At 39.6% G+C, this 9,943-nt stretch overlaps 1 protein-coding gene across 1 annotated transcript in view; it reads right to left on the bottom strand.

Moving 5' to 3' along the window:
- Nucleotides 1-9,943, bottom strand: part of Cdk12 (cyclin-dependent kinase 12) — a gene marked incomplete in the record, with an annotated part of 101,494 nt that overhangs the window by 65,219 nt on the left and 26,332 nt on the right. The window contains 2 exon segments of the mRNA XM_013519192.1: nt 4,548-4,737; nt 9,538-9,708. Coding sequence (XP_013374646.1) covers nt 4,548-4,737; nt 9,538-9,708 — 361 coding nt within the window.

Genomic DNA, 9,943 nt, shown 5'->3' with positions numbered 1-9,943 from the left:
AAAAAAAAAAAAAAAAAAAAAAAAGTTCCTAGGTCCCATTTTCAGAGATGATGACCTACCTAGTCAGGGCTCATGGATTTTTTTTTGATGGGGGTGATGTTGACTATAGAACTCAGAGCCTCACACTCTCGAGGGAAGTACTCTATGTTGAGCTGTATCTATAGCATTCCTATAAAACTTTTGAGACAGGGCCTCACTGAATTGCCAGGCTGGCCTTAAATTTGCAATCCTTTTGCCTCATCCTCCCAAGTAACTGAGATTATAGGCATGTACCACTATCCCCTGCTCTGAATCTGCATTTCTAATGAGGCTACAGGTGATGTCAGTACAGCTGATCTGAGACTCATACTTTGAGAAGCATTACTTTAAAGGGATAATAACCAGGTTTCATTCTTCTTTTTCATTTTTACAGTGCTGGGGATTAAATTCAGGGCCCTGCACATATTAAATAAACATTACCACTGAACTACATCCCCAGTCCTCAGTATTCTCTTTGACAGTAACGTTAAGGAACAATTTATGAAACTAGGCTGGGGATTTAGCTCAGCAGTACAGCGCCTGCCTGGCAAGTGCAAGGTCGTGAGTTCGGTTCCTGGTATCAGAAAAAAACCCAAAAACCAAAAAAAAAAAAAAAAGAAAAAAATTATAATTTATGAAACTACAACACAAGATGTTGGGAAACTATTTAAAAACTATTTATTGCCAGGTATAGTGGCACATGCCTATAATCCCAGCACTTGGGAATCTGAGACAAGAGGATCGCTGTGATGTCAAGGCAAGCCTGGGCCGCATGATGAGTTCAAGGTGATGGGCTAGGGATTTAGCTCAGTGGTATAGCACCTACCTGGCAAGTGTGAGGTCTTTTTTTTTCTTGGTACCAGGAACTGAACTCAGGACCTTGTGCTTGCCAGGCAGGCACTTGTACCGCTGAGCTATATCACCGGCCCTAAGTGTGAGGTCTTGAGTTCGATTCCTACACCAATCCCCCCCAAAAAATGAGTTCAAGGCCAGCCCAAATTAGAGTAAGACCTTGTCTCAAAAACCCTAAAATCAAACAAACAAAAGCCCATTTATTAACTGATTTGGAATAATCATATCTAATCATATTTATATCCTTGCTCGGATGAAAAGCCAACTCACTCTTTCATAGGGGGCTGGGTATCCCTGCTGCCTGGTAGCCCAGATAAGGCAGAACAATGAGACAGTAGAAAGAGAAGGCTAGGCTAGGAGGTGCTCCCCAAAGTATGAGCAAAGGGACAGAATATCAAAACAAGTTAAAGACTAGCAATGAAATCCTTCATTAAAGCAACTCTTAAAGCAGGGCATGCTGATACACAAAGTTAAAATGGCAACAGATACATAGTTATAAAAGAGGCCAGACCTAAGAATCACCAGTACCTAGCTTATTTCCTGCCTGGCTCACAGTAAGGACTAACAGCATGAAATTAACCTGCCACAGAAAGTTGTATTAGCACTTTTACTGACTACTTGTTTCTCCTTCCAACTATGCTCACATGAGGTAAGAAGTGTGGAAGTGTTGGCAAATGTTGGCAATATAAAATAGAACAGGGGCCGGGGATTTAGCTCAGCGGCAAAAGCGTTTGCCTGGCAAGCGCAAGGTCGTGAGTTCGGTTCCGGGTACCGGAGAAAAACCAAAAAAAAAATAAATAAATAAAATAAAATAAAATAGAACAGAATTATTTCATGTTGTTTATTATGTCCTGAGTCATAGGAATAACGTATACTCTATAGAGGGAAGTACAAGGAATCCTTTCTGAGACCATGGTTTTAAACTGACTTGTGACAAGATCATCAGGTACTTGACACCTCTATTTCCTCTCTCCCTCACACTGTACTTCCTCCTCTAACTAGCCTGGACCACTGGTAGATTAACCAAATTACTGATTTCAAGTTCCCTCTCACTTGTGACCCTCTGATACATCTAATCCATAAATTCCCAATTCTGAATCAGTAGACAATTTATCTTTCCTGCTCTGCCTAGAGAACTGAATACAAGATCAGCTGGGACTGTTGGTACACACTTGTAATTCAAGCTGCATGGGAGACTGAGGCAGGACGCAAGCTTGAGGGCAGCCCAGACAACTTAGTAAAACCTGGTCTCAAAATAAAAATTTTAAAATGGACTGGGGATGTAGCTCAGTGGTAGAGCACTTGCCTACCATGTACAAGGCCCTGGGTTCAATCCTAGGTACTGCAAGTTAAACATACCTACCACTGCCATCCCATTATTTGTGCTACACATTCCCTTATCCCTCACCCTACATTAATGTCATCTCTGGCATTTTACTCAGACTCTCCTCTTAGATCTTATAGTCTGTTTGCATTATCTGACATGTATGACCATTCACCTAAACTTCATTAGCTTGCAAAGATAATATTTGTTTTATTTTCAATCTCTCTGATCATTTCTCTTGGGTTCCATTTCTGTTATCTTTTTCTTTTCTTTTTTTTTGTCTTTTTGAGACGGTCTCGCTACGCAGTTCAGACTGGCCTTGAGCGCACTTTGTAGCCCAGGATGGCCTCCACCTCGAAACAATCCTCCTGCCTCAGATTCCCAAGTGCTGGGATTACAGGCGTGCACTACCACGCCTGTAATATTCCAACTCCCAGCTCTTTTCCGTATTTTTTAACTTCAAAATCTACTGCTAATCTGGAGTTTCCACATGACCAAATGCCTATTAGACATCACAACCCTGAATGTAGAACAGAACCTGTAAGGTATCTGCTTTTCACTCCACCCATCCCATTCTTTCTTCCATATTTCATGTAATGACTGCGAGTGCCATGCACCTACGTAGTTTCTCAGGTCAGAAATTTTTAAGTCATATTTTCTCTTATTCATTCTCATTCATTCACCAAAGTCTACTCATGTACCAATCTACCAAACCTATCCTGTCCACTCCTATTACCAAGGCCTGTGTTAGTTCAAACACTTATCGTTTTATCTATTCATATATATACACATATATATTGTATGTGTGGTATTAAGGACCAAATCCACAATCTACCACTAAACTCATCCCTAGTCCTTTTTATTTTGAGACAAGGTCTCAGTCAGCTGCCCAGCCTGCCCTGGAACTTGAAGTCCTCCTGCCTCAGCCTGCCAAGTAATTAGGGTTATGGGTATGTACCAATGTACAGGGCTCTTACAGTGTTCCTATAGTGATTATTAGAGCTTTTTTTTTTTTTTTTCCCTTTTCTTCTTTTTCTTCTTTTAGTTTTTTGAGACAAGGTCTTGCCATGTAGTGCAGGCTCGCCTTGAACTTGCTTAGGTAGCCCAGGCTGGCCTCAAATTCAAGGCAATCCTCCCGCCTCAGCCTACCCAGTGCTACAATTACAGGCGTGTATCACCATGCCCAGCTAGAGCTGTTTCTAAACAGATATCTCCCTATCTAAAATGCTCTAATCTCATATTTGTGTAATAAAAGTATAATGAACAATGCAGAGCCCAGCACTGTTCTTCTCTACTTTCGTCAACTGCTCTTTCTTCCTGTTGCCACCTCTCAGTTTTCTCCTGGCCATCTCATCCAGGAGTATGTGAGTATACAGGACAAAGTGGCCAAAGAATCCCAATCCCTGGGATTCCAACTCCCTGCTTAGCAAGCTGAAGAGGGAGTTAATTTTGAACCTCCTCAAAGTGTCCAAACTGCAGGAAGCCAGGGACTGGGAGGAGTCCCACCAGAAAGGACACCAAGTAGAGCTACAAGTAGTCCTTGCTATAAGCTCCCTCTCCCAAGGAGCAAAGGGAAGAGAAAAAAGTATATAAACATTACAAGCTAAAAAGCTGCAGAAAGACAGCCATCAAGTTCTTGGAAGTATTTATTATGGATATAGATTTAAGAACTTCAACTCTAACTCTGAGTCACAGAGTACATGAGAAACTCGCAACAATCCTCCTGCCTCAGCTTCCCGAGTGCTGGGATTACAGGCGTGCACCACCACTGCAGTTTAAACACAGTACTCATACAATTAACATTAAACTGGATCAGCACCCTTCAATGGCTCCCTGTCAAATACAGACAAAATTTAACCTCCTTAGTAGGGTTTGCAAGATCCTTAAATTGGCTTCTAGCAACCATCCTGCTTTATATCTTGCCATTATATGCCTTATTTTCCTTGTTCCAGCAATACTGATGTGCTTAGTTTTTCAGATATTATGTGCTCTTTCTGTAGTTATGTGCTTTCATGCATGTAGTTTTTTTTTCCTCCTAGCAATCTGATCCCCCACTGTCAGTATTTCTGATAAATTCCTATTCGTTCCTCAAGACTATCTCTTTTTGGTATTCCCAAAATCAGGGGGAAAAATTAGGCTTAATAAATGTTTCCTGAATTGGACAATTAATTTGTATAGCTTCCCCACTAACCTCTGAGGTCCCTAGTGAGCATCCATTCCATAAGAGACTTTTTAATGCTAAAACAAGTATGATCTCAGGTATTTTATTAGGTCTACTGATACTCCCAATTAGCTAGCTGAAACTCAGAAGAGAAAGAAGTATATAATCTTATTTGGTTAGTATATATATTACCTGTTATTCAGCAAAATGTTTGAACACTTAATATCCCGATGTAGGAAATTCTTTTTGTGACAGTAATCCAGTCCTTCCATTAGCTGTTTCATGAATGATTTAATGTGGTCCTCAGAAAAGTGCACCAAACCAGATTCGAGCAGTCCCATTAAGTCATGGTCCATATACTCAAATACAAGGTAAAAGGCACCTACAAAATGAGAAAATTAAAAATAAGAAAAAACGATGTTGAAATCACAATACCTCAAATTTTAATGTAATTTTGGAGGTGATCGTAAGGTTCTTTGGAATAATTCTTTAATTTCATAGATAAAAAAACTAAGAATAGTTAAGTAATTTGTCCTTTCTAACAAAAAAATAATAACAGAACTAATACTAGAATTCAATCTTCCAGACTCCTAATCCAGTGCTCTTTAGATTGCTTACCTCTTGAGAGGACAACTATCATGATCAGGCTGTATCAAAAGACCTTTGATACCTGGTGTGGTGGCACACCTGTAATCCCAGCATGGGAGGCTGAGGCAGGAGGATGGTTGCTAGTTCAAGGTCAGCCTGTTCTTCAAAGTTAGTTCTTGGGGAAAAAAGAAAAAAAAAAAAAAAAAAAAAGTTTTTTGATGATCTAAGTCAGCCGGTGAATGACAGACCCTGGGCTAAATCCAGTCTGCTGCCTACTGTAAGTGAAGTCTTATCCATAAGGCAATCACGTCCATTTGCTACATACTGTTTAGGACTACTTTTGTAAAAGTCTTCACCTCAGTTAACAGCATTCACGTAACAGGGCTAGGGATCGGCAAAATTCACAGTATTTAAGAACTGAAAAAAACGGTGAATTACCTAACTAAACTTCCTAAATTCGTAAGTAGATAAAAGGAATTAGAAGTACACTGTAAGAGTAGTTATAAACAATTTGAAATGTACACTATCTTTTCATTCTGGGCAGAGCAAATGACAGTCAAATATTGTAAGAAATACTAGATCTAACCTGAGTATGATGGTATACACCTGTAATCCCAGCACTTTGGCAGGCTGAGGCAGGAGGATGCCCAGTTTGAACCCACCTTAGGCCACTTGGAAAATTAGCAAGACCCTGCCTCAAAATAAAAAAATAAAAAGGACTGTGGATGTAGCCCAATGAAAAGGATCTGGGCTCAATCCCCAGAACTATAAAACCAACCAACCAACCAACCAAGAAGCAATAGGTGGAATGCAATCCAAAGTAATACCATATTTCACCCATTTAGCTAGGTGACAATTTTTTAAAAATATACACAATCACACATAACTACTGGGCTAGAGTCTGAGAAATGCATTTTTAGGTGATTTCACTGTTGTGTAACTCAGAGCACATTTACACAAACCTAGACAGGACAGCCTACTCTACACTTAGGCTAGTTGGTCATCACTGACCACACGGTCATACGGTGCAAGATGATGTTCATTGCTGGGGAGGATACAGTTGGCTGGGCATCACTGATGGTACATAAACTGGTACCATCTTTCTTCTTGTTTTTTTCCATCTTTCTTAAAAGCAGTATGACATTAAATAGGAAAACCTCTTTAAGTAATTCTATGTCTAAGAAGCTATATTAAGAAAATAAATCAGAAACCAGGCATGGTAGCACATGCCTGTAATCCCAGCACTCAGGAAGCTGAGGCAGGAGGATGGTTGCAAGTTCAAGATCAGCTGCCTGGGCTATAAAGTGAACTCAAGGACAGCCATGCATAGCAAGACCCTGTCTCAAAAAGAAAAAAAAATAGGCCAGGCATGGTGGCGCACGCCTGTAATCCCAGCCCTCAGGAGGCTGAGGCAGGAGGATCGTTGTGAGTTCAAGACCAGCCTGGGCTACAAAGTGAGCTCAAGGCCAGCCTGAACTGCACAGTAACACCCTGTCTCAAAAAGACAAAAAAAAAAAAAAAAAAAAAGATCGGAGTATAGTTTAGTGGTACAGAACATGTTTAGCATGTGTGAAGCTCTGCGTTCAATCCCTAGCACCAAAATAAAACTAAGTTCATGACACAAAGATTTATGTTCAAGGATGACTCAAGAAATGCTATTTCATTCTTGTTTTTTAGACAGGGTTTTGCTATTTTGCCCATACTGGCCGAAATTCCTGGACTCAGTGATTCTCCTACCTCAGCCTACTGAGTAACTGGAACTACGGGCATGTGTTGGCACACCAGCCTTGTATTTTTCAAACTGACAATTAAATGCTCAACAGGGACTGGTGAAATAAATTTGACTTCATATATCTTTATGTCATAAAAATATTTTAATGATGTGAGAAATTATCTCAAGTTATAAAAGACTAAATACACTTGGATCTCAGTTACCTTAAAATAAATATACTGTGTATAAAGTACTAGAAGCAAATACATCAAAATGTTAATAGTATAGTGGTTTTCTCCGGATGGTGGTATTAGGATGGAATGGGACGGGCCAGGGATATAGCTCAGGGGTACAAATGCCTGCGTGGCAAGCGCAAGGTCCTGAGTTCGATTCCCAGTAACAAAAAACAAAACAAAACAAAAAAACAATCAAAAAAGGATGGAATGGGAGAGAATTGCCATTTTTTTTACTCCCTCTTCTAGAATTTCAATGTTTCTACAGTATTTTCCATGCATCATATTAATTCATCCATTTACTTGTTGTGATTTTCATTCATCCATTTACTTATTATGATTTTTTCTTTTTTTCAGACAGGGTTTCAGGTTTCACTATGTAGCCTAGACTGGCCTGGAACTCACACTGATCCTCCTGTCTTAGTCTCCAGAATGCTGGGATTACAGATGAGTGCCACCATGCCTGGCTCCTATTGTGATTTTTTAAAGAGTCAAGTAGTACACAATAAATGTATACTGTATATAGTACAGAATGGCATGGAGGAAAAGTCTCTCTCTAAAAGCAACCAATTAAACATGTTCTTCTGCATCCTTACTGAAACTACCTATGTATTACTCTATAATCGGAAAGATTATACACACCAAGAAATATACCTAGTATTCTAAATTCTGTTCATATCTAACCTTTACTAACTTATCTAAATTACTGTTCCACAACCTGAATTTTCTTTTATTTGCTTTCGAACTACCTAATTTAGGATTATTATTCCTCTAGTGCCACCATCCTTCAGGCTCAGCAAACAAGTTGAGTTTAACTTTACCTATTAACTTCTTAGTTTTGCATACTTCACCTTCCCAAACTCCAGACTGTATTCACAGATGCCTATAGGCTCCATCTTCAACTGTCTACATCTAAACCTTAAGATTTCTTACAGAAGATTGGATGATGTCATGTGTAGATTACTTTAAGAATTAAGTATGAAAACAAGGAATAATTTTCTATCTTAAATAGAAACAGAAGTTATAATTCCATGAAATTGAACTATATGATCTAATAAAATACTTTCTAGAGGGTGCTGGGGATTTAGCTCAGCAGCACAGCGCCTGCCTGGTAAGTGTAAGGTCGTGAGTTCCATTCCCAGTACCATAAAAAAAACCAAAAAAAAAAAAAAATTACTTTCTAGGAATACCTTCTTTGAATTTTAAACTGTATCAGTATAAAATTATAAGTGATTAATCTGGGTACTGTATTATATTTTCAGTCCTGAGGACTGAACCTAGGGTCTCTGCACTGAGGGTACTGCCCCACTTCTTTTTTGGAGACAGGGTCTTGCTAAATGACTAAGTTGCTCATGCCGGGCTCGAACTTATCATCCTCTAGCATCAGCCTCCCTAATCTGGGTTTTAATTTCCATTATTGTTTTGTAATTTGTTTTGTTTTGGGGGGTTTTATTTGATTGTTTTTTGAGACAGGGTCTCACTTTGTAGTTCAGCCTGATCTTGAACTTGCTTATGTAGCCCAGGTTGGCCTCAAACTCATGGTACCCCTTGCCTCAGCCTCTCGGGTGCTGGGATTACAGGCATGTGCCAACATGCCTGGCTTGTACTTTGTTTTTAAAAAAAAGAAAAAAAGAAAAAAAACCTCTAAAAACCTAAAGGACCAAAGCCTGGCATAGGGGTGTACGCCTATAATCCCAGTACTTAAGAGGTTGAGGCAGGAGGATCAATGTGAGTTCCAGGCCAGCCTGGGCCACATACTGAGTTCCAGGCAGCCTGGGCTACATAGTGAGTACAAGGCCAGTTGAACTACATAGCAAGACCCTGTCTCAAAGCAACAAAAGCCAACCCAACAACCCCCGCCCCCAACCCCTGACACATACACATTAAACTATAGGATCTGAGAATTTAGATCAGTGATGAAAGTATGTGCTTACCATGAGCGAGGCCTTAGGATGGACTCTCAGTATCCCACATAAACACAAAACAGACTGAACAAAACTCAAAAAGCAAAAACAAATAAACAAAAAAACCTAAAAAACTGAGGAAGGTTGATTAGAAGATGATCCTGTACCAGGGATATACCTCAGCAGCACAGCACCTGCCTGCCAAGCGTGAGGTTCTAAGTTCAAGTCCCAGTACCAAAAAAAAGGAAAAGAAAAAAAAAGATCCTGTATTATTTATTTGCTGCCTTTATTAGAAGTTATACCAGATCCTTCCTAACAAAAGCAAATTTTAAAGGTAAGGAGAATACACTAAAGAACCAACATTTGATAAAATGAGCACTGCTCAGCATAAAAGCAATCCGTCAATATTAATTCTGGCACGGATTATGGAGAGAAAGTTATGGCTTTAGTATAACCTATTAAATATCTCACATAGAAGGTGCACACGGTGGTACACACCTGTAATCCCAGCATACAGGGAGGCTCAGGAAGGAAGTTCAAAAGTTTGAGCCCAACCTGGCAAACTAAGCAAGACCCTATCTAAAAATTTTTTAAAAATCCAAGAAAAACAGCTGTAAATGTAGCTTAATGAAAAGGCCCTGGGTTCAAATCCCAGTACTGGAAAATAAAAATTCACATAACCAAATAAGCTAAGAAAATACAACTGTATCAGTCAAACCTGTAGAAACATGATTCTTTGCCAGTACCTTTGTCTTTCTTGAAATCCAGTGCATCCTGTTTATCTGTGACAATTTCCTTCATGTTAACAACACTTCGGTGGATTAACTGACGAAGAATTTTGATCTCACGGATAGCTGTGATTGGGAAGCCCTCTTTCTCATTGTCTAGTCTCACCTTCTTCAGAGCTACTAGCTCTCCTGTCAAAACAAATTCAGACCATTATTATCAATTACATTTTTCAGTCAACATCATGAATCAGCATTATATGCCCTTCCTCTCACTTGATATCTGTTTTTCTTTTTTTTTTTTTTTTTCCGGTACCAGGAACCGAACTCACGACCTTGCACTTGCCAGGCAGGCGCTGTCCCGCTGAGCTTAATTCCCAGCCCCCGATATCTATTTTTCTACCTTTACTTGTAAAACACTCACGTT

This window comes from Chinchilla lanigera, unplaced genomic scaffold, assembly GCF_000276665.1.
Source record: "Chinchilla lanigera isolate Chin_1 unplaced genomic scaffold, ChiLan1.0 scaffold00050, whole genome shotgun sequence".
Taxonomy (NCBI): domain Eukaryota; kingdom Metazoa; phylum Chordata; class Mammalia; order Rodentia; family Chinchillidae; genus Chinchilla; species Chinchilla lanigera.
This window is presented reverse-complemented; position numbering and strand designations above follow the sequence as displayed.